The sequence below is a fragment of the Oryzias latipes genome, chromosome 20 (genome assembly GCF_002234675.1).
Source record: "Oryzias latipes chromosome 20, ASM223467v1".
Taxonomy (NCBI): Eukaryota; Metazoa; Chordata; class Actinopteri; order Beloniformes; family Adrianichthyidae; genus Oryzias; species Oryzias latipes.
In genome coordinates, this window is record NC_019878.2 from 18,238,506 (window position 1) to 18,262,894 (window position 24,389).

The 24,389-nt window shown below is 40.5% G+C and overlaps 1 protein-coding gene across 1 annotated transcript; it reads right to left on the bottom strand.

The window, feature by feature from the left end:
* Positions 1 to 16,255: 16,255 nt before the first annotated feature.
* Positions 16,256 to 21,677, bottom strand: LOC101156614 (solute carrier family 22 member 13). Its single transcript, XM_011488965.3, has 11 exons — positions 21,233 to 21,677; positions 20,689 to 20,792; positions 20,444 to 20,598; positions 17,636 to 17,807; positions 17,405 to 17,525; positions 17,223 to 17,317; positions 16,930 to 17,144; positions 16,755 to 16,863; positions 16,470 to 16,664; positions 16,341 to 16,382; positions 16,256 to 16,265 (listed from the first exon to the last, which is right to left on the bottom strand). The coding sequence occupies exons 1-11, from the start codon at positions 21,605 to 21,607 to the stop codon at positions 16,256 to 16,258; spliced, it is 1,593 nt and encodes a 530-aa protein (XP_011487267.2). The 5' UTR covers positions 21,608 to 21,677.
* Positions 21,678 to 24,389: the final 2,712 nt, after the last annotated feature.

Consider the following 24,389-nt stretch of genomic DNA (forward strand, 5'->3'; position numbering starts at 1 on the left):
ATAGACTGTCCCCCGGTGGTCAAACAGCCGTCCCCCCCCCCCCCCCCCCCCAGCAAGGGGGCCAGGCCCACCCAGCCCCGGGGCCCCACCCCCGGAGGCGCAGACACCCCAGGCCCAGCACCACCACCCCCACACAGAGAGAGGGGAGCCAGAAAGCGCCGGCCCCCCCCCGGAGCAAGCCCAGGCCCCCACCCCCAAACGCCGGCCCTAGAAGAGCTCTGGTCAGGCCTCGACGGGACCGAGGCAGCCAACCGGCCGGGGAAACCGCCGATGGCCTCAGCGGAGACCCCGACCCGTCAACCCCCCCTGCCCCGTACCAATAGTGGCCCCCCCCCTCCCCCAGAATGCCCCCCCACAGGACAGGGCCGACAAGACCCCCACCCCACCCCACCCCCAGACCCCGCAGCCGAAGCGGATGACACCCAGAGCGACCGGGGGCCCCAAGAGGGTTGTCCCGTCCCGCCCCAGAGCCAGGGAAGGGCCGATCCCAGCCCCAGGCGTAGACGGGAAGCCCATCCAGCGCCGCTGGGCCCCCCCCCCCGAGCAGCGCCCCCCGCCAACCCCCCCAGCACAGGCAAAGGGACCACCCCCCCAAGCCAAGCCAGACCACCACCCCACCCCCCCCCACCACGCACCCCCACACCCAAGCCCAGAGGACCACGCAGCGCCCCAGGCCGCCCCACCCAGGCGCCGGACCCGACCCCCCGACCAACGGAGCCCCCACCACCCCCGGCCAGGCACCGGAGGCCCCGACCCCCACCCCGGCCCACGGCAGAAGGGCAAGGAGCAGCGACGACCATGCCCCCCCCACCCCCTAAGTCACGGAGTTAGCTATGGGAGACCAGAGAGACCGAATTCTTTCAAAGTTACTTGAACTTTGGGCTGACATTTTTTCCAAGCTGATATGATCAAGCAGCAGATTTCTGTGTTGACTTATATTTATATTTTTTTTGCTTTTCCAATTTATTAAAATAGTTTTTTTAGCAATGCAAAGAGTTATGAAAATGATAGAGCCTAATCCTCCTTCTACATCGATGGCACTCATGTCACCAAGCACACAAAGTGACGGTGAAGCTGTGATTGAAACCTTAAGCCAGACTGATAGATCGGCACATACCTGCTGCCAGAGAGCCTGGACAGGCGTGCAGAACCATAGTGCATGCATGTAATTGTCGGGTAGATTACTGTCACAGTGCTGACAAATGTCTGAGTTACTGAGACCCATCTTGAACATCCTCTGTCCAGTGTAGTAAATTCTGTGAAGAGTTTTGAAATGGATTAGCTGCAGATTTGGATTTTTTGTCATTTTAAAGGTGTTTAGACAAAGTTCTGACCAAAAACTTTCATCTGTGCTGATGCTCAAATCCGCATCCCATTTTGTTGTCGGAAGTGAAATATTGTTATCTAAATTACATAAAAGTTTGTATATTTTGGAGAGAGTTTTATTCATTGAGAAATTGATCAGAGTGGTAACTACATCTGGTAGCTTTAAATCGTTGTCTCTGTATTTAAACTTTTTAGTAATAATTGATTTAAGTTGCTGATATTCCAAGAAGTTATATATTCCATGTTTGTCTTGAAGTTCCTGGGGAGTTATGAATCTTCTATCAATAATTATGTGCTCTAGTTGTTTTATGCCCCCTGCTTGCCAAGCTGGGAAGTGGATAATTTTTTTGTTTATGAGGATGTCTGGGTTGTTCCAGATGGGTGTCATTTTGCACGGTTGAATTGATGATTTTGATATTTTGAGAAATTCCCACCAGGCTGTTAAAGTGGCATTTATATTAATACTTTTGAAACAATCCTGTTTTTTAACTATTTGACTAATAAATGGAAGATCTGACAGGTTGATCTTTCCACATAACGCCTGTTCCAAGTCTAACCATGAGTTGGTTTCTGGATTATTTTTTAACCATTTTAAGATGTATTGTAATCTATTTGCAAGAAAATAATTGTGGAAGTTAGGTAATTCTAATCCTCCACAGCTTTTTGCAGATTTTAAAGTTTTTAGACTAATTCTTGCAGGTTTATTGTTCCATAGAAAGCTTGATATGGATGAGTCTAATGTTTTGAACCATTTTAATGGCGGTTGTGTGGGAATCATTGAGAAGAGATAATTAACTTTGGGTAAGATTTTCATTTTAACCGTGGCTACCTTGCCCATAAGGGACAAAGGCAGGTTGGTCCAGCGTGTTAGGTCGTCCTGTATGTTTTTCAGTAATGGGGTGTAGTTTAGCAGCACCAGTTCTGATATTTTGGGGGAAAAATAAATACCTAGATATTTTATATTGCCTGATTTAACTGGTATTGTGAGTCCTTGCTCCGCATTACTGTTCAGTGGTAATAAAACAGATTTATTCCAATTAATGGAATAGTCTGATATAGAAGAGAATTCATTAATGATTGTTGCCGTTTCATTTACAGAATGTATATTACTTAAAAACAGTAATATGTCATCTGCATAGAGACTAATTTTATGATGGCTGTGTTTGGTTTTAATTCCTTTAATACTCTCATTCTGTCTTATTGCTGCAGCTAGAGGCTCGATAAATATTGCAAAAAGCGAGGGGGAGAGTGGGCAACCCTGTCTAGTTCCTCTTCCAAGAAAAAACCTGTTGGAAGTCTGTTTATTAGTTCTAACTGATGCATTGGGGTTGTGATATAATATTTTGATCCAATTGATGAATGATTCTCCAAACCCAAACTTATGGAGGGCAGCAATGAGGAACTTCCAATTTACTCTATCAAAGGCTTTTTCAGCATCCAGTGATAGTATAGTCATTTCCTGGTTTTTGATGGTGGCAAAGTCTATTATGTTAACGAGTCTGCGGACATTGTCATCCGAGTGTCTGCCTTTGATGAATCCAGTTTGATCAAAGTCAATTATGTGAGGAGTGACTTTTTCTATTCTCTGTGCTAGTGCTTTGCAGATAATTTTTACATCTGCATTAATTAAAGAAATGGGGCGATAGCTTGAAGGACTCGTGGGGTCTTTGTCTGGTTTTAGAAGAAGGATAATGTTGGCAGAGTTCATGTTAGGTGGTAGAGATTGGCTTTCATTGATAAATTTTACCGTTTTATAAAACGTTGGTGCCAGTTGTTCCCAGAATTCCTTATAAAACTCTGCAGGAAAGCCGTCAGGCCCTGGTGCTTTACCATTAGGCATAAGTAACAGAGCTTCATGAAGCTCAGACAACGAGAGCGGAGAGTCTAAATTTGTGATTTGATCTTCGTTTAACTTGGGCAGGTTTATATTGTTGAGAAATGAGTTGATGCTTTGTTCTGATGGATTGATCTGTGGAGTGTATAAGTTTTGATAAAAGTCTTTAAACGCATTATTAATTTTTACCGGGTCATGGGTGACATTCCCTGTTTGGTCCATAATCGAAGTGATTGTTGATTTTTCTTTATTAATTTTAAGCTGATTAGCTAGAAATTTGCCAGATTTATTTGAGTTTTCATATCTTTCCAGTCGAAGCCTTTGTATCTGGAATTGTGTTTGTTTATTGATGATGTCATTTAACTGCAGTTTTAAATTTTTCAGGTCGCCCAGTATGTGTTCCTGTGCAGAAGCAGCATAAGCAGTCTCCAGAGTTTTTATTTTATTTCCTAATTCTAATAAATCTGCTTTCTCCTTGCGTTTTTTATGCGTTGAATAAGAGATGATTTTCCCTCTCATGACTGCTTTTGCTGCTTCCCAAAGAATACTTGGTGATATTTCAGAAGTATCGTTGAATTCTAAGAAGGTTGCCCACTCTTTTTTAAAGAATTCAATAAATTCCTGGTCTTTTAACAGAGACGTATTAAACCTCCAGGTTGAACCCGAGGGTCTGGGTACTTCCCTTGAAATAGTAACAGAAACTGGTGCATGGTCACTGATAATAATTGGATGAATGTTGGAACTTTTAATTTCTTTCAAAAGGGAGTTACTGACTAATAAATAATCTAAACGAGATTGTGAATGGTGAACTGGAGAAAAAAAGGTGAACCCCTTAGTGCTTGGATGACATGAGCGCCAAGCGTCGCAGAGACCCAGATCATTCATGTACTGCTTTAGAATACTTGCAGACTGCCATGTACGCTGGTTTGCTGCTGTGCTGAGTCTGTCAAGTTCAGGGTCCAAAACAAGGTTGACGTCTCCTCCTATAATGATTGTGGAGTCAGAGTGAACTGAGAGTGAGGTGAAGAATCTGTGAAAGAAGGAAGAGTCGTCAACATTCGGGCCATAGATGCTGGCGATGCAAAAGTCTTTATTCTGAATGGATATATTAATGATTACAAATCTGCCTTCTGGGTCAGTAACTGTATCCTTATGAGTAAATGTAACATTTTTATTAATCAAAACTGCAACCCCTCTTTGTTTGGAGTTGAAACTGGCAGAATACATAGCTGGATACTGGGAACAGCACAGGAGTTGACCAGCTGATAAAGATAAATGGGTCTCCTGCAGCAGAGCTATATCTGCTTTAAGATCATTCAGGTGATTTAACACTTTCAATCTCTTTGGCCCAGAACCAAGTCCACGCACATTCCAGCTAACGATGTTAAGACTGCTCATAGCTGTTCTAACCGGGAGAGTGCAAGGCTAAATAGTGCGTGTGCCCGTCCGTGTGCGCGTGCCCGCTGTGCGTACCTGCTACACTGACAAGCGCTATGCGTTGTGGGTGAACGTGTCTTGGCTATGAGCTGCATGTTACGTGCGTCCTGTGTGAGCCTAAGTGAGGTTTTTGCAGTTTATCAACGTGTGTGTGCGGGATCGCGTGTGCATGCTCTTATGCGCGCTAGTATGCGCGCGCGCCCGTTCCGTGCATAAATAAATACTCACCATGGTTGCGTTGACTTTACCTGATTCACATATGAGGACATGGGAAGGGGGGGGGGGCAAGAGAAAAGAGAGAGGGAAAGAGAAAGAACAAAAAACAAAAACAACGAAACAACAACAGAAACATGAATGTGAGAGAAAGAAAAAACACTTTTCCTGAGAGGTGTGGATTATTGATGATCCGATTATTTCCTAGTTAAATAAGTTTGCGGGTTTCTTCTGGGCAGCGCAGATGTCAGTGCGCCTCTGAAAGCCTTCAGCACAGCCAGGGTGTTACCTCTGGGTCCCGGAACAGCTTGCCATTCACAAAAAGTTTATCAACAGCAACCACCGCGCGTGCTCCAGCAGACAGGTGCTTCCTCCTCAGCGGGAAGAGGATTTTCCGACGGCGGAGGATCTCGCCTGGAAACTGATCATTCACGCTATAATGTGTGTCTTTCAGCTCGCGCCCTCTGCTTTTTACCTGCATCTTTTGTTTATAATGTTCAAATTTAGCAACAATAGGACGGGGACGCTGATTGTCCGGCCTTTTTCCTCCGAGCCGGTGAACCCTGTGGAAGGAGATCTTCTGGACTTCTTCCTTGGGGAGTTTCAGGTGGACCTCTATAAAGGACTTAACAATGTTCTCCGGGACTTCCCCTGCCTCTTCTGGAATCCCTGCGAACACTAGATTGTCCCTCATGCTCCTCGCCTGAAGATCCAGGAGGGTTTCCTTGATGGATCGGTTTTCCTCAGAGAGACGGGCGGTGTCGTGGCCCAAGATCTTCACGGTCTCTCTGAGGGCCTGGTTCTCCGCTGCGAGCTCCTGCACCTGCTGTTGGCTGAACTCCAGAGACTCTCGCAGACCTTGGAATTCCTTATGGAGGATCTCCAGCAGATTTAAACGGCAATCAAGGCTGGAGAGCCTTTTATCAATTGAATCCAGGATATCACTCATGTTGCTGCCTGGGGAGGAGGCAGCCCCCGGGGAGTCTTCGGGACGGTTGCGTTTGGTGGACGGAGTGGCGGTGTTGGATTTCTTCATGAGGCAGGTATTGAAACACTCGTCGATGTAATTCTCCAGATCCTCCAGGTCCTCCAGGTCATCCAGGCTGGCAAATGCTTGACAAACTTTTTCAGATTTTTATTTTTTAAACTTTCTGGATTATTTAAATATGGCGGTGTAATTAAATAAATCAAAAATGTTTGTTCACAACTTACGCGCCGCCAAGTAAACTCACCACACTCCTCTCGTCGGCTCTCGCGATACTACAGCATCACGTGCTCCCACGCAAATCAATTCAAGCCAATTCAATGCGGCAACCCCTGACAGGATGTACCGAAAGGATTAACAATGAAAATTAAGATGGAGGGCTCTGTTTTTGCAATTTTTTCTACATTTTGACACAAAAACCCAATGGAATACTTAAAATGGAACACATTTTAAGATAAAAATAAAAGAGACAAGGAACTAAAATGTCTTTTTTAAACAGTTTTTATTTGCATAGTGTGTTTTTTATAAATTCATGACCAAATTCCACATTTGCAAAATGCAGGGCTGAATTACATATGAAATTGTAAAATGTAAATTACAATGTCATTTTTATTATTGTCCCAAAAACCATCAGAATTTAAAATTGCTTTTACATAACACTTTATTTTGATAAAAGTAAGATATTGTTTCACCTGTGAGGGGATTTCGGAGCTGTTACATATTGTTTCCTTGATAAATTCTAAATTTCAAAATGGAGTTTTGAATTCCAAATCAACATTGAGTTGTATAATGTAAAATGCAGTTTCAAATTGCAAATTGAATTGTCCAATTAGAATTGGGTATCAATTTGACTTCTGGGAGGGATTAACTCCCATTTTGTCACGAGGGGGGAGGCTTGAGAGCCGGTAGGACCCAGACGCAGAGACGGGAGGCCAACGGGTTCAGGACTAGAGGGTTTATTAAACGAACAAAAAGCGGTGCAGAGCAGGATGACCAAACAAAAACGAAAACTTACTGTGACGTGATGAGAAACATGGAACAAGGACGCTAAGACCAGAGGACGTGAAACACATGACCAGAAGTTAATGGACCAGCCCAAGAGGAAGGCAGAGACAAGACTTATATACAGGCAGGGCAGACAAGACACAGGTGAACACCATCAGGGCAGATGGGGACCAAAGGAAGTACAACTCAAGACATGACAAGACAGGAACCCTTTCAAAATAAAACAGGAAACAGAACCAAACAAGACAGAACAAGAACTAAAACAAAAACAGAGACAAAACGAACTCAAACCATGACACATTTCTTCCTATAACCAAGATTTAGTTTATTTGCACAGCTCATAGATTTTTTTTAGAACACTCTTGGTTTGCAGCTGCTCCAGTTCATTCAAATTTGAAGGAATTATTTTCTCCCAACTTTCAGCTATGAGATCTGCAGTGTCCTCCTGAGGCTCTTACCATCTCTTTTTATTTATTGTAAGCTAACACTAATGTATCTGCAAATCAGCTTGACTCTGTGTAGAAGTTAATCTTAAACCACTATTTGACCAATCATTCATTGTAATACCTGCCATTAATCCCCTCCAGATATAGAGAGGTTTCAGTGCCTACATGGCTTTAAACCTCTTGCTGATGTTTTGCACAGTGGACATGGCAACATTAAGATGTCTGAAATTTAGGAATTTATTTGATATTTGAATTTTTTTATGTTCTCTTTTTACTAATTTATTATATGAGTGTGTTTGTGTGTGTGATGTGTATGTATGTGTTATTTATCTGTTTTAATTTTTATTAATTCTATTCCTTTTACATTTTACATTGCTTTGGGGGGCCTTCAGGACAGCATACTTGCTGTCCACTGCCCCACTTTCCACTGCCCCAGAGCAATTAAAAGACACCAGACAAGAAATAACTAGTCTGTCTCCAGGGTGGGGCACTAGTAACTCTTATTGGGGGGAGTAAGTGGATCTAGTAATGGAAAGGTTTTTGTTTGAATCGCTCTTAGTCTGGCCCGTCTCCTATTTATTTATTTATTTATTTATTTATGTGTGTGTGTGTGTGTGTGTGTGTGTGTGTGTGTGTGTGTGTGTGTGTGCGTGCGTGCGTGCGTGCGTGCGTGCGTGCGTGCGTCTGTCTGTCTGTCTGTCTGTCTGTCTGTCTGTCTGTCTGTCTGTCTGTCTGTCTGTCTGTCTGTCTGTCTGTCTGTCTGTCTGTCTGTCTATATGTATGTATGTATGTACTATATTATTATGTATTATGTATTATCATCATGTATTATCATGAATGTATTATTAAATAATCAATCTGTATATTGATTATCTATTTTCAATTATTATTAAAACCTCTAATTCACTTTTAAAAAGTCTTTTTTAGAATCTAGGGAAAGCCGGAGCACCCGGAGAGAACCCACTAATGGACAAAGGTATACAAAAACGACACTCACAACTACTAGCCATCCATCCATCTTCTTCCACTCATCTGGAACCAGGTCGTGGGGACAGCAGTCCAAGCAAAGATGCCCAGACCTCCCTCCCCCTGGCCACTTCCTCCACCCTCCAGCCCGGCGACTGGCTGCTGGGATCATTCGAGCACGCAAACCCCTCCACCACGATAAGGTGGCGTTTCAGGGAGGGGATCTTTATCAGTCACTCGCCAATCACTAACAATTACTTTGGGGAGTCACTGACTGCAAGGACCATATTGTTTTCACAGTTGGAAAAATGTTTGCACCTTTGAGCAAAAATTTTTGTTTTTCTAAGACAGTTAATGATGCTGATAGCACTTTTAGCCACATGCCATCACATGCAGCTTAGACAGATTCATAGAAAGAGAGGCGAGGGCTGGGGCAGGTAGCGCCTGTTAACCTCAAATTCACTTTCAAATAGTCTTTTTTAGAACCTAGGGAAAGCCGGAGCACCCGGAGAGAACCCACTAACGGACAAAGATACACTAAAACAACACTTCCAGACAATTAATTATCCATCCGTCCATCCATTTTCTTCCACTCATCTGGGACCAGGTCGCGGGGGCAGGAGTCTAAGCAAAGATGCCCAGACTTCCCTCCCCCTGGCCACTTCCTCCAGCAATTCTGAGAGGGGCCCGAGACATTCCCAGGCCAGCTAACAAACAAGTTGGACATGCCGGGAACACCTCCCTAGGGAGGCGTCCAGGATGCATCCGGTCCAGATGCCTCAATTGGCTCGTCTCCATGTGGAGGTGCGGCGGCTCTATTCCGAGCTCCTCCTACTATCTCTAAGGGAGCGCCAAGCAACCCTACAGAGGAAGCTCATTTCAGCCGCTTGTAGTTGGGACCCCATTTTTCACTCATGACCCAGAGGTCATGACCATAGGTGAGTACTATGGTAAATTGAGAGCTTTGCTTTCTGGCTCAGTTCTATCTTCATCCATAATGGACTGGTAGATCGACCGCATAACATAAAAATAACATAACAAGGGCCTATCACAGCCCTCCAGGTGCCGCAGCCGTTGTGCATGCAGACATTAAACCCATCTTAATTGTAACGAACAAGAATTGAGCATCATAGAATGTTTTCATAATTATTGTTAGACATTTAAAGAAACTATATTTTTTTTTCATAAAGAAGGAAAAACCAGAGCCCCTGGAGAAAACCCTAAACTTAAGATTTCACAAAACTAAGGTTGAGGAAAACAAGAAAATAAGAATACAATAGAATTAAAGAAAGAAAGATGACAGAAGTAGAAAGATGATGGGGATGGACATTTAAAATCCATTCTACCCAGCTTACCCTTTGCACTCATTTGCCCAACATTTATAACAAAAATATTAAAGTTGTTGACAGATAGCCAAATGAACACACCGCAACACCACCACCCAAATAATCTAATGAGTTCAAAAGACTTTTATATCTAATTTTTAGATTATAAAGAAAATCCTACTAGAAAATGTACTAAAATAAGGAAAATAAGATTTATTTTAAAGACAAAATTAAGAAGCGCCTTAGGGGCGACGAAACAAAAAGTTAAAGAACCTTTTCAAAGCATTAGGCTTCCGTGGTCTGGTCAGATGCTTTTTAAAGAGTCCAGCAATTATGTTATTGGCACCGTTGGGATTTATTTCCATAATTACCAATACAAATTCAGGCGTCTTCCATTGTTTGATCAGATCCTTATAAACAAGCTTGTGAAGATTTGTCAAAATATCTTCACTATCTAGCTTAACGTTTTCACATTCGATTATGCTCCATATTTTTTCAACGAGTTGCGCCGTGTTGATGTTTGTCCTACTTAAGTCGGACTTTGACTTTGAAACTACACGTGAAACCATTTCAAAAACGGACGTTTCTACGGCTGTTCTAACCTCTTGATCATTACTAACCATTGGAGTTTCTTCTTTTCTCTCAACAGTTAAAGATTGTCCGGATTCTTCCTGCTTACAACTTGTAGAGGCTTTAGTGATGACCTGACCTCGAGAAGGTGGCTTGACTGAATCACCTGCATTTACTCTTTCAGCGCATACTTCTGGTTCTTCCGCCTCCTGCTCAATTTTGTCCTTTTCTTGCTTTATTTCAATGACCTTTGTCTCCTTTTTTCCACCCAACAAATGTAGCTTTCCTGTCTTTTTTATTTGGGTTGCAGCGAAGGACTTGAGCCTTTTTGAACCCCGTTTGAATTTCTTAAATCCTGATCTTAAGATGGGAATTTGGGACTTTAGGGTCTTAGATTTAGGTTTTGCATGAACCTCACTTTCAGTAGCCTCATGCTTTATTTCTATGACCTTTGTCTCCTTTTTTCCACCCAACAAATGCAGTTTTCCTGTCTTTTTCACGTGGGTTGCAGCGAACGATTTGAGCTTTTTTGTCCCCCGTTTGATTTTTTTAATTCCTGATCTTATGATGGGAATGCAAAATTTTTGTTTTTCACATTTTGGTTTTACAGTAGCATCCCCGAGTTGACGTTCAGCATCTTCAAGTTGAGTTTCTTCAGAACCAAGACTAGTTTTTTCATCCTCAACTTGTGTTTTTGCAACCTTGAGTTGAGTTTCTTCGCTCTGAATCTGTGGTTCTTCATCCTCAACTTGCATTTCTTCATCCTGGATTTGTGCATCTTCTCCTTGGAGTTGTGTGGATTCATCAGACAGTTTTGACTTTTCAACATCTAACTGTGTGTCTGTAGTCTCATCTGTCATTTTTGTATCCAGAGACTTTTGTTCTTCAATCATCGGTGTTAATTCTCCAGGCAGAAGTCGTTTTTCTTCCATTTTTCCTTCTGCGTCTAACTTTGCAGTTTCAGCTTCAGTTGTCATCTCTTCAGCACACAAGTTAGACTTTTTAACATCTAACTGTTTTGCTCCTTTTGTCTTGGATGTTAGTGCTTTAGTCCTCGGTTTTACTTTTGGAACGGATATTTTTACCTTTTCCTTCACTGGTTTGATTATTTCGATTCCTGATTTCATTGCCGGAATCCATGGTTTTCTATTTAGATCGATTGGTATCAAATCGGCCATATTGATTGGTGTTTCCGCAGGCTTCTCTATTTCTGTACGACCAACTCTAAGTCTGTTGGCCTCTCCAGTCTTCTTTTTAGCACACGATGGCAACTTTTCAGTTGTTGGTTTGAGTTTTGCTGCCTCCAGTTGCATTTTTGCTGGATGTTCAGGTTTAGCAGCTGAGGGTTCTGGTTTTGTTGGCCTGGGTTGTAATTTGGCAGGTTGGTGTTTCTTCTCTGCATTTGGCACTTGTGTTTTTGCAGAATGCACTAGTGTTTTTACACATTTTGTCTTTTTCTGCGTGACCGCTGGTTTGAGTTTTGCTGGATGTTCAGGTTTAACAGCTGAAGGTTTTGATTTTTTCGGCCTGGATTGTAATTTGGCAGGTTTCTTCTCTGCACTTGGCACTTGTGTTTTTTCAGAAAGCACTTTTGTTTTTACACATTTTGTCTTTTTCTGCGTGACAGCTGGTTTGGGTTTTGCTGCCTCCAAATGCATTTTTGCTGCACGTTCAGGTTTAGCAGCTGAAGGTTCTGGTTTTTTCAGCCTGGGTTGTAATTTGGCAGGTTTCTTCTCTGGATTTGGCAGATCTGTTTTCGCAGAAGGAACCCTTGTTTTTACTTGTTTTGTCTTTTTCTGCGTAACAGAGGCTCTTTCTTTACATGGTGGCACCTTAGTCTGTGTCTTACAGCTTGTTCCTTTACCTGATGTTTTTCCTTTAATCCCTAATGCATCTTTCGTGTTTGCTTTTCCTTTAGGTTTCTTCTTTTTTCTCTTTCCTTTGTTAACAGCAGACGATTCAGATTTGAGAAGTATTTGAAAGATGTCTCTCAGGTAGAGTAGCTTAGCTGTGGTGGCATCGATGTAAAAACTCTGGTAAATTTCACCTGTGAGGGGATTTTGGAGCTCCTCACGCTCTTGCAGGGGGAGGGCGGAGTCTGCCCCCGCGCCGTCCCTCATGTCAGTCGCATGGTCCTTCCCGGAGGAACATGCTGCTTCCCCTTGAGGTGCTCGGCTTTCGCTGGTATCTGTCGTCAACATTAGACGCGCATAGATTTGCTGTAAAACTCTGTTGAGAAATTCCTCCATGGGCATCGGCTTCAAATCTATCCGCAGGAGGGCCAGTTGCTCTGCCACATCCTCGGTTAATACACATTGGGCGAAGTCGGATGTTTCTTTCAACGTAAGTGTGTTTATAAAAGCAGTTATTTTTTCGTTGATTATATTTTCTGGAGGCGCCATTATGGTTTTAGTAAATCTCTTTCTAAAAAAAGTCGTACGTCTTAGATTTTACACTTCACACGAGTTCCGTCTATTTCCTGTCTCCACTTGCTAATTTGATGATACTCATCTCCCAGTCAGTTATATTTATTGAACTTTTATATTACACCACTGATGTAAAATGACATGGTGTACATGAGTAATAATGCAACATGACCTCATGTGATGTCATATGATGCAATATGAAATCATGTAAAAAACATCACATGATGCAATATGACATCATATGACGTCAAATTATATTTTTCTGTCACGTGATGTCATATTATAATATGATGTCATGTGATGTCATATTATAACACGATGTCATCTGCAAATCAATTCAAGCCAATTCAATGCGGCAACCCCTGACAGGATGTACCGAAAGGATTAACAATGAAAATTAAGATGGAGGGCTCTGTTTTTGCAATTTATTCTACATTTTGACACAAAAACCCAATGGAATACTTAAAATGGAACACATTTTAAGATAAAGATGAAAGAGACAAGGAACTAAAATGCCTTTTTTAACTTTTTTTTTCATAGTGTGTTTTTTTTTAAATTCATGACCAAATTCCACATTTGCAAAATGCAGGGCTGAATTGCATAATAAATTGTAAAATGTAATTTACAATGTCATTTGTATTATTGTCCCAAAAACCATCAGAATTTGAAATTGCTTTTATATAAAACTTTATTTTGATAAAAGTAAGATATTGTTTTACCTGTGAGGGGATTTCGGAGCTGTAATATATTGTTTCCTTGTTAAATTCTAAATTTCAAAATGGATTTTAAATTAACATTGAGTTGTCGAATGTAAAAGGCAGTTTCAAATTGCAAATTGAATTGTCCAATTAGAATTGGGTATCAATTTGACTTCTGGGTGGAATTAACTCCCATTTCTTCCTGTAACCAAGATTTAGTTTATTTTCACCGCTCATAGACTTTTTTAGAACACTCTTGGTTTGCAAACTGCTCCAGTTCATTCAAATTTGAAGGAATTTTTTTCCCAACTTTCAGCTATGAGATCTCACTGCAGGAAGTCTGTGGCAGGAGTTTTAAACTCCAGGCCACAAATTGGTGCAGACTGGTACCAAGGTGTTCTCCCAGAGGGATTGTGGTTTAGTCACATAAGCTTTTTTCTGCCTTTGTGTTAGCTGCAGTGTCCTCCTGAGGCTCTTACCATCTCTTTTTATTTATTGTAAGTTAACACTAATGTATCTGCAAATCAACTTGACTCTGTGTAGAAGTTAATCTTAAACCACTATTTGACCAATCCTTCATTGTAATACCTGCCATTAATCCCCTCCAGATATAGAGAGGTTTCAGTGCCTACATGGCTTTAAACCTCTTGCTGATGTTTTGCACAGTGGACATGGCAACATTAAGATATCTGGAGAAGGACTTGTCACACCTTTTTTCACACTTTTATTTTCTCGGTGTTCAGTGTGACACACAACACACTGCAAACTGGCTGCAAGTGTGATTTCCTTATGGCCCATACCTGTTATTTTCCACAGGTGTGTCTAATCACAAATTACAGGAGCACTTTGGAGGAATCTTCTTCTCTTGTCCATTTTTGTTAGAATTCTTTGTGTTTTTTGTGTTGTTCCAGTGCCAATGAAAACACCACAACATTTGCAATTGGAATAATTTTTTGAGTGGAGAGTCGCATTTCTGACAGGAATGCAGGCAGGCCGATACTGAGCCTTGGCCAAGACTGAGCATGATGGTCGGCTAAGTCCAGTTCCTGAATTCCAAAGGTGAGGACGGCCTGCGCCACCTTGTGACTGGCTTTAACCGAATCTGGACCAAGCTCCCACGTTAAAAAATAAGGTTTTATCCGTATTTACATTCTGATTTCAAGGATTTTTATTGTGAAAACATTGTGTGAGCAGTCCTTTTGATTTAACTCAGTTTTGTGCATATTTACTTACTTTTTTGATTGGCAGGGAGGTGAACCCAACAGAGCCTTAAACTTTTCTTTGTCCTGCTCAAATATTCAGACTGCTGTTAAGGTGAGTAAATAACAGTCAATGTGCCAGGATTCACCTAATCCAAGAGGATGCATTCGAGATAATCAATCAGGTGAATAAATGTCTATGAACAAGTCCAAAACTGTTTTAGTAAGAATCCATGTACACACATTTTCTCCTTAGTGGTGTGGCATAAAACAGCTTATTTAAATGGCAAAAAAGACCCAGAGTTTTATGAATGAGACTGTAGTTTTATTTGTAAAATAGTCTTTATGGACAGTCACAGAAACGTACACAAAAAGAATAGCAAAATAATGATAGAAGTGAAGGAAAATGCATATTTTTTTTCTGTTATGAGACTTAAAAATTCACCAAAAATACCACAAAAAAAGGAAAAGATTTTGTCTGTCAGTTCTGGAAAGTAGCTGAAAGATGGAAATGTAGTAGAAACAATTTCTTAAAATTTCAAAACAGGATTTCTAGACAAACTAGAGCCATAATCTTAAACGGTGACACATTTGGAGTACTGCTTAAATTGTTTTTCATTCTGTTTGGCTTTAAATTTCTTAAAATATGTGTCTGAAAGTCTAAAGAACATATTCCACGTTGATAAACTTGCAGCTAGTAAAATAATTTGAGACCTACGACTTTCTAATTCTACACAATCTGGCTTCAGGTCAGATCAGGTCACATCTGCAGCTCTGCTATACTGGCAGTTATAAATCAGACCATAAATGCTATTAAAATTAAGACTATTCTGCAGCTTTATTATTAGCAATGAATGTAATTCTGTCAATCATTTAGCCTAATTGAAAAGATTGATTCGCGTTGGTCTTTTAACTAACTGTGTGTGATGGCTGCAAAACTAGACACACTCAGACATGGTGGTGGAAGGTCTACCTGACCCTATAACGGTTTGCTGTGGTGTTCCCCAAGGCTCCATGCTCAGCTCCACTTATTTAATATTGACATGACCAATACATTCCAAGATGCTGCAAAGTCTTATATTATATCTGTAGGTTAATGAAAGAAACTTCACACAATCAGTTCCTACCCCATTTCTCCTTCATACCTTCACTTTAAATACTGGTTCATGTTGTCAAATGTAAAAAAAAGAAAAGTGTGTTATGTGGGGAAATGGGTGCAGCCTACAAATTTAAGTGCTCCTTTATTTCCAAGATTAAAGTCAAAGTTTTCTTGAACAAAAAATAATTTATTGGATCAATTTAATGTTTTCTAGGACTTTTCTTTTTTTGGGCTTTTCTCTTGTTAGTAAAGTTCAGCCCATGTGAACATTTTTATCAAACATGCTCTTATGCTGTTTGCAGATTCTGCTATTCTCATCTGTTTTTGTTCTGCTTGTAGGGAAAAAATGTCCATGTGTTTGTTTTGTATATGAAAACAGACAAGAATGGGGAAAAAAATTAAAAACACTTAATTCATTATATGATCTTCTGCATGTAGACATGGTCAAAGCTCCAGAGAATTTACATCTATACAAAATGGATGAACTGCTATTTTAATGTTTTCTGAAGCCATAATGCACTTTCTGAATTCTCAATCTACATGATAAAAAAGATCAGAACATGTCTATTTACAAACTATTGACAGATATGTATTTTTTTCTGCTGACAGATCTATATTTACTACATTATAACTAAGAAAAAACATTAGATAAATAGTAATTAAAAGAAAAAATCCCAACAAAACTGGAAAAAAATGACACACCCGGTATGGTTTTATTGGCTTTTTTTAAACATCACTACAGGAGAAAAAGACATATAAAAAAATTGTAACAAAATGCTATTTTGAAAAAACAAATCACATTTTGGTGCTCTTTTCTTTGTCACTTTTTTCTGCAGTTTCAGCATTAGGTTTTCTGTAAAAGCAAAACATTTATTTATTTTTTTCTTTCTTAATTTAGGAAAATGTCAAGTGAGTGTTGTGAAATGATGTAGAATCTCACCTAACTTCAGCAAGGTCCTGCAGTTCAGCATTGCAAGTTTCAGGTAACATTGCGCAAAGACCCCCGGCAACAATAGGGATGGTGCCGTATATCAGCATGGGGATTGTAAAATGGTAGACATCCAGCAGCCGGATGAGTGGAGCGAGGATTCCCGCCACGCGAGCACACACAGAATTTAGACCAACGCCATTCTGCCTAAGAATAAAAACAATTACAACCTCAGAAATGATCATAAAAAGCAATTAAAAATCAAATTATAGGTAATAAATAAATGTCTTGGGTTACCTTAAAATGGTGGGGTACAACTCTGCAGTATAAACATAGACAGTGGCGAAACTGGCCGTGGCGGCAAATTTCCCCAAGACAGCAATGACTGTTGCCACGACAGGAAGATCTGATGGACAAAAATAAGGGAATTTTGTTTTGGATTTAACAAAGTAATTTAGATTAGTAGAAATACCTTTTGGTACAAGGAGAATCCCAAGACAAGCTAAACCTCCAAAGAGCAGCACACCCCCTTGACAGATTTTTCTCCCAAAGCGCTGGAGAAGGGGCAAAATGCCTATGCGTGCAGGAAATTCCACCAGACCGAAAATAAATTGTGTGAGGTAAATATCCAAGCCAAAGTTTCCTACGTTGAGGCTCAGTCCATAGTACATGAGGCTAGTTGCAAACCTGTTGAATTTTGGGGGACATGTTTAAAAAAAAAACAAAGAAGTGATGCAGGAAATGTGGTTCGTGGAACAAGCCTACCAGACGGTGCTCATTATGACGGCTCGTTTCCTCAGGTATGATATTCTGAAGATGTCCAGCATGGCTCCTTTTTTGGCAGTCACTTCATCCTCCAGCTGAATAAGTCAAGTGTTTTTAGACATCAAAAGAGTTTCATTGTCTTTGAGTTTGGCAGAAACCAGAGTTTGTAGGATGCAGCTCACTTTGTCTAACAGATCTTCAGGTACTTTCCTTTTGTTCACTTTGGCAGCTCTCCTCACTGCTTTTATGGCCTCCTCCTTCTTTCCTTGAGTGATGAGCCAGCGAGCTGACTCTGGAAGAACCCTGGTTGACAGAGAACCCTAATCAAAAACTCTGAGGCACATTTCATATTATTTAGAAAGTTGCTGGGATCTTAGAAACACATGTTTTATGTGATTGGAGTGGCTGCTGACCAATAGAAGACTCCTAGGACTAGGACCAGAGGGCTGAAGAGCACAATCTGCATGATTCTCCAGTTGTGAATCAAATAGGCAAGGCCCGATAACATAATCAGTCCAACAGGAGTAAAAGAATGGCAGATGATGGTGCAGAGGGCAAACTTTGATGAATCACTCCATTCTCCACCTAGTAAAACAACAAAACATTGTTTAAAGACCTACTCCAATAAAAATTTTATTTTTGTTGTCTTTTTCTCATGATGGAGGACAAATGTTAAGAAAATTAAGCTTAAAACTGCATTTTCGAGTATTTCATTCAAATAGTTGTGAATCAGGAGCAGACGAAAACATGCTATTGGAAAAAGCTTGTAGCTGTTACATAAAAATCTACAATCAGCTATAGGCTTCCTGCTCTACTCCATTTGATGCATCCACTTGCAGACAAATAGATTCATGTACGTGTTTGTTTTCCTTGTCTGAGCTGACATCAGGATCAATAAAATATTGCTTTCCGTTTTTGTTACACTAGTAGTGTTGGAATGGGGGTGTATGCTTGCGTGAGGGGGTGAAAACAAAGGGATGATGGGAAATGAAGGCAGGGTTATTCCAAGCTAAGAGTCCCACCCACAACTCAAAGGTGGATTTCTAATGATCTGCTGCCATTCTGCAGAAACTATGTCCTAGAAAGCGACAGGTTTTTTGATTTTGCCCAATTATGGCACATTTATGACAAAAAGACCACTGGGAACGCTTTAAAAATTGATAAAAAAGATAATCAGAGTGGGACTTTAAAGTCTTTACATGGTTGCAGTAACATTCAGCACCTGCAGTCTCACACCCAAGGACTAACCAGGCCCCATTCTGGTTAGAGATCAGACAAGATCAGGCGTCCAGGTCAAATATTTTACTTTATTTATCAATATTAATAATTGACTGAATGCAGCAGTGGTATTATTGCATTTTGGGGTATGATTTTTTTACAGCAGTTGTCGTATATGTTTCTGATGATGTTAGGTGTGCCTTGGATTCAGGTCAGATTTCAGTATTACTTCTATTAGATCTAAGTGCAGCTTTTGATACTGTCGATCACCTGATCCTTGTAAACAGGCAAAAAAAACCTTGGCCTTTCAGGGACTGTTCTCATATGGTTCTGTTCCTATCTCAAGGAGAGAAACTGTATGGTTGGACGCACTTTTCTAAGGTCCACCAAATTAAATGTGGTGTGCCATAAGGTTGTTTTTTAACATTTACATGCTTCCTCTGGGGAATGTCATCCGAAGCCACAACATTAACTTTCATAGCTATGCTGATGATACCCAGCTGTACATAGCCATTTCTCCTGATGATGCAAGGCCAATAGAAGCACTTTTTAACTGTGTTTAAGTTGTGAAATCATGGATGGCAAATAATTTTCTGCAGCTCAACCAGGAAAAACTGAGATTTTAGATATCGGTCCTGAAGCAAAGAGAGAAAAATAGATTCTGAAGCTAAAAAAAAACTTTCATTAAGCCATTCATAAGCATTCAAAAACCTGGGCATTATTTTCAAATCTAAGCTAACGTTTATCCGTCAAATAAAACATGTGGTTAAAACTTTTTTGATCATCTTAGAAATCTGGCTAGCGTCCGCCCACAACTCTCTCTTGCTATTATGGAGACGCTAATGCATGCCTTTATCATCAGTAAAATTGATTATTATAATGCTTTGCTTGTTGGTCTTCCAAAGACTAACAAAGTATCTTCTATTTTAAAATCCCTGGATTGGCTCCACATATACTTCAGGATTGATTTTAAGATGCTTTTAACAGTTTTTAAATGTCTTAACAGTCTTGCGCCTTTTTAATTATCCGATCTTTTGGTTAAGTATGAAGTTTTGCAGACCCTGAGATCCTCTGACACTGGTCTTCTCCCCATTCTGACTGTAAAAACCAAAACCTACGGAGAAGCATCTTTTCAGCATTAGCGTCCTCCTTTATGGAATAGTCTGCCAGAGGACCTGAGAGCCGCAGAGAGCATAGCTGCATTTATGAAAAGGCTCAAGACCCATCTTTTTAACCTGGCTTTTAGCTCATTGTTACTACTTTTATTATATTTGTTTATTTTCATTTGTATTTATTTAGCTACTTTATCTTGTTTTATGAATTTACAGTACTTATAATTTATTTTAATAATCCTCATTTTATTGTTTTGATTGTTTATTTGTTTATTGCTTTTATCAGTATGTTTACTTTTTCATTCTCATTTATATTTTAATTTTAATTTCCGGTGCTTCCTCAGTTAGGTCCTCTCCCTCTGGGTCAGCTGCAGCTCCAGATGGAGACCTGCATAGCCGCTTCCCTCTGTGATGTGGCATTTGGCTGTCTATGCAGCTATTCACAGAGTGGTGTGAAAGGTCTGGGGAGGGGCTTCTATTTTAAAATTCCTGCTTGTTTTAATATTATTTATTTTGTTTAGTTTTAATGCAAAGCACCTTGTGTTATGTTTTCAAGGAAAAGTGCTATATAAATAAAGTTGAATTTGATGTTTCTGTTTTAGTGCCTGCTTAGCAGAGTGGATCCGACCTTTAGACAGCAAGTCCATGAAAAAAAAGACAGCACATCATTCTCTGGGGAATCAACCGACCAGAAATATGATTTCAGCACAAAACATCTTGTTTCAGGTAGGTGAAGTGAAAAAATTTAACTCCAAGTGTGAGTGTTTGTAAAATACTCAAAAGTATGCTGGTGTGAAGCTGTATAAGACTTGGGCCTAAAACAGGGTGTGATGGTTAAAGCATTGCTGATAGATCTATTACTAACTGTAGAGTTGTGACTCTTGTGCTCACCTATGACAAAAGCATTGACCACAATCCCAGAAATGGCAACGCCACAAAAAAACTTGAGAACGATGTATACATAAATATTGGGTGCAAAACCACAGCCTACACCAAACACCAGCAGCAAAAGGAGGGAAAGCAGCACCACAAAGCGCCGGCCAAACCTACACAGTGACAAAAAGAATATATATTTTTACTTAAACATATTTCTAAAAGGCACCTTATTTTACTGTGTCAAAAAGATGCTTTTGTACCTGTCAGCCATCTGCCCCAGGATAAATGCCCCAACTAGAAGACCAGCCATGTAGATGGACTGTGAAGCTTCAATAAAGCTGCTCCTTTCACACACTAGATTAAACTGACAGCAGTAGAAAAAAAAACAAAAGAATTCTTCACATGTTATCATCTATAAGCCTGGCATTAAAAAAGCTTTTTGGGAGCTCTTTGTCCATTTAGCTTGTCTGCTAGTATGCGAGGAAAAATGTATTTCTATGGAAAATGAAAGAACAATTACAACAACTATTTTTGCATCTCTTAGCTTAATGACTACTTTATAATTTATTCACAAAAGTTGAACGAAAGTGCAGTCTTGATAGTTTTGGTGGGTTAACACTTTATAAAGGCAAAAGTAAGTTCTCTGGGGATCTGTTAAAACCATGCTGGTCACTATTACAGAAATAATCTCTAATAATTTCAAAAGTGACAATAAAAAACTGGCTGCGTTTTAAAGGTTTCAATAAGTGAGCTTTACTAATATCATTATCCTTGTTAACGGATACGCAAACAAGTTACTCTTACCTCTGTCACAATACTGGAGCTGCCTTCTGGTGCCTCAAAATCTGTTCCATGAGTGCAGCTTGTAGTGCTGTTAAGTCCATACTTCTCAATGATTTCTAGAGACAGGTTCACAGGTGTGAACATGGTACACCTTTCAAATTTCCCCTCATTGTTGACAGGGACTGTAAGATTTTTTTGTCTCTCATCTGTCAGGTTGGGTCCACGCTCCAAGATCCAGTCGGTGTTACAGCGGTGAGGAAAGTTCATGCCAGTGAACACCTGGCAGATGATATCAAACGCTACAAATATGCTGGGGATGCATAGTGCAGCCACCAGACGCTTCTGAAACAAACCAAACGCTCCGATCTCCTTTAGGATCTGCTCAAATTTGCTCATGTTGAGCAGCGGATTTTCTTCATGGAGCTACGTTGAAGATTTGATTTCAACTGAAGTTTGATCACTGACACTGCATTTAACTCTCATCCTACTAAGTTAATGTTTAAACAAGCAATCACTGCGCTTTTATGACTTGTCAAAGTGTAAACAGACTACCAAGGTACAATCATGCACTAAAGGTTAGTGCTCCTTCTTAATTAAAAAAACAAACTGCTAAATTAGATTAGCAGAACCTTTTTACAACACAAATATTTATTTGAGAGAATTGAAGCCAGAAAGAAAACATGAATGAGAGCCTGACAGTCTGGATAGACTTTAGTCAGAGAAGAACCAAACATTTTACCAACTCAATAATTTCTTAATAACTTTAACTTTACATCTTTACGTCCTCGGTAGAGTTTTTTTTTTTTGTCTCTATCAGCCATTATACTTTTTTTTTGCAGTTTTCTAAGCAGCAGCTATTACGCTAAAGCTTAATAGTGTTATTAAGCTTTTTGTTTTGAGAAAAAACAAAAAAAGGTGTCTGTTTTTTTCTCAAACAGTGCCACTAGGCCAGTGTTTTTCAACCTTTTTTGAGCCACGGCACACTTTAACCTTGACAAAAATCCCGCGGCACACCAGCATCCAAAAAAAAAACAGAGATTCATGGTCTGTATTGATCGACAGCCCCCCCCCCCGCAATCTCACGTGCATTTTTGTGATAATTGTGGCCGGAAAAGCAGGAAGTTGCGGCTGTTTTTTCTAAGAGATGAAATGAAAGTTAAATTAGAAAATTTAGAAACTGTTTGTTTGTTGTGGTTTCAAGGCGTTTCGCAAGGACAACTCATTGTGCGCTGGGACACTGCGCTGGGACACCTTTAAGCCAATGCATCATGGGAGATGTAGTGTGAAAACTGCCGAAAACTTGCAGAAAGACTCGCGTCTCTGAGCTTCATTGTATTGTCCACTTGTTTCACGGTCTGACACCGGACTCTGTGGAAAGCTACACCGCTAAAGAAGAGCTTTAGCTGGCATTTTTGTTAGAACTGAGCGACTTTATCAGCAGAATTAAGAACAAGGAAGTGAAGACTTTAAGCACTTCTGATTGGTCAGACTGATGACATGTGATTAAGCCTTCAAGAATGATTGGTGGAGACAGTTAAAGGGACGGGACTTTTCCGCAAACTGTCATAGCTGCAGGGAAATCGCGGTAGCGTCATTCTTATCAAAATTTCTTTAATAGAATTAAATAAACACAAAGAAAAAGTAATTTTAAGATCTTTCATATTCCTAACTACTCAGTGTTTTATCAGGGCCTGTTTAGATGAACAAAGAGCTGATATCCTGGAGAAGGGAAATGTTTTTAGATCAGTGAATGATTAATGAGGGCAATTTCCCACGGCACACTTGACCATCTCCCACGGCACACTAGTGTGCCGCGGCACACTGGTTGAAAAACACTGCACTAGGCTGCCGGTTACCATAGCTCCATATTGGCCTATTTGCTTTTGTTCTCTTATTATTAACCGGTTTTTGACTAACGACTTAGACTTAAAGACTTTTTTTTATCTTGTAATGAGTACAGTGGCATGGCTGCTACTGCGTTGGACAGATTTCCACGTTTTCTGGGTCTACGGGTGCATCGTTGACATGATCAGATGTTGTCGCTTGGCAACAGCAAAATGCTGCAAAGATGCGGCTCTGTTCTGGGATGTCCCCTAGAGTCTGTGGCTGTGGTGGGTGAGAGGAGGATGTTACAGAAACTGGAATCTATCATGGACAATCCTCCTCATTATCATCCTCTGCATGAGACCAACGGTGCACTGAGGAGCCTGTCAGTCAGAGACTTTAACACCTCGCTGCAGGAAGCAGTGCTTTCACAAATCTTTCTGTCAGCTCTTCAACTCCTCATAGACACTGGAGAATAACCAAGGTTGTTATTAATTTTTAAGTGTGTTTTTACTGTTATTGTTTGTTATCTATCTGCAGTTTTTATTAGAGCTATCGTGACAAGGTGATTTCCCTTTTGTGGGTTTAACAAAGTTTTATTTTATTCTTTTCTATTTGTAACCTAAAGACAAACAATTCATATGTTAAACAAAAGTATTGTAAAAAACATGTAAATGAGCTATGGAGATCGATGTAGTCGTCCAAGTTTGCAACCAAAAGTAAGGCCTTAGTCACATTCACTATTATGTGGGGGTTAACTCATGCTGCAGGTTTTTGGGTTGTCCTGGCCCGTCGAGGATCTTAACCCCTAGTGCACTATCACCGGATGGTTGTCACCCTTTTCATGAATTTCAGTATGTCGGGTGTCAAGAAGTCTGTGGCTTCACCAGGAAGTCTCACATGGCCCAGGAATGGGTGGATCAAAGACCAGGTTTCCAGTATCCTTTGATAATTTTTTAGGATTTTTTTGAAATTCCTAAGTTTTTCTTTTTCATTTTGTTACACATGTCCCAGTTGGAAAGAAAACCACTCTATTTTATCATGTGTTTTCATGTTTTGATCGGGGATTGGGCTGCACGGTGGCGCAGTGGTTAGCGCTCTTGCCTCACAGCAAGAAGGCCCCCAGTTCAAGTCCCGGCTGGGGGACATGAAAAACTACATCAATGGGGGACCTTTCTGTGTGGAGTTTGCATGTTCTCCCCGTGCATGCGTGGGTTTTCTCCGGGATCTCCGGCTTCCTCCCGCTGTCCAAAAACATGCTACATAGGTTGATTGGCAACTCTAAATTGTCCATAGGTGTGAGTGTGAGAGTGAATGGATGTGTGATTGAGGATATTCTACCCTGTGACAGACT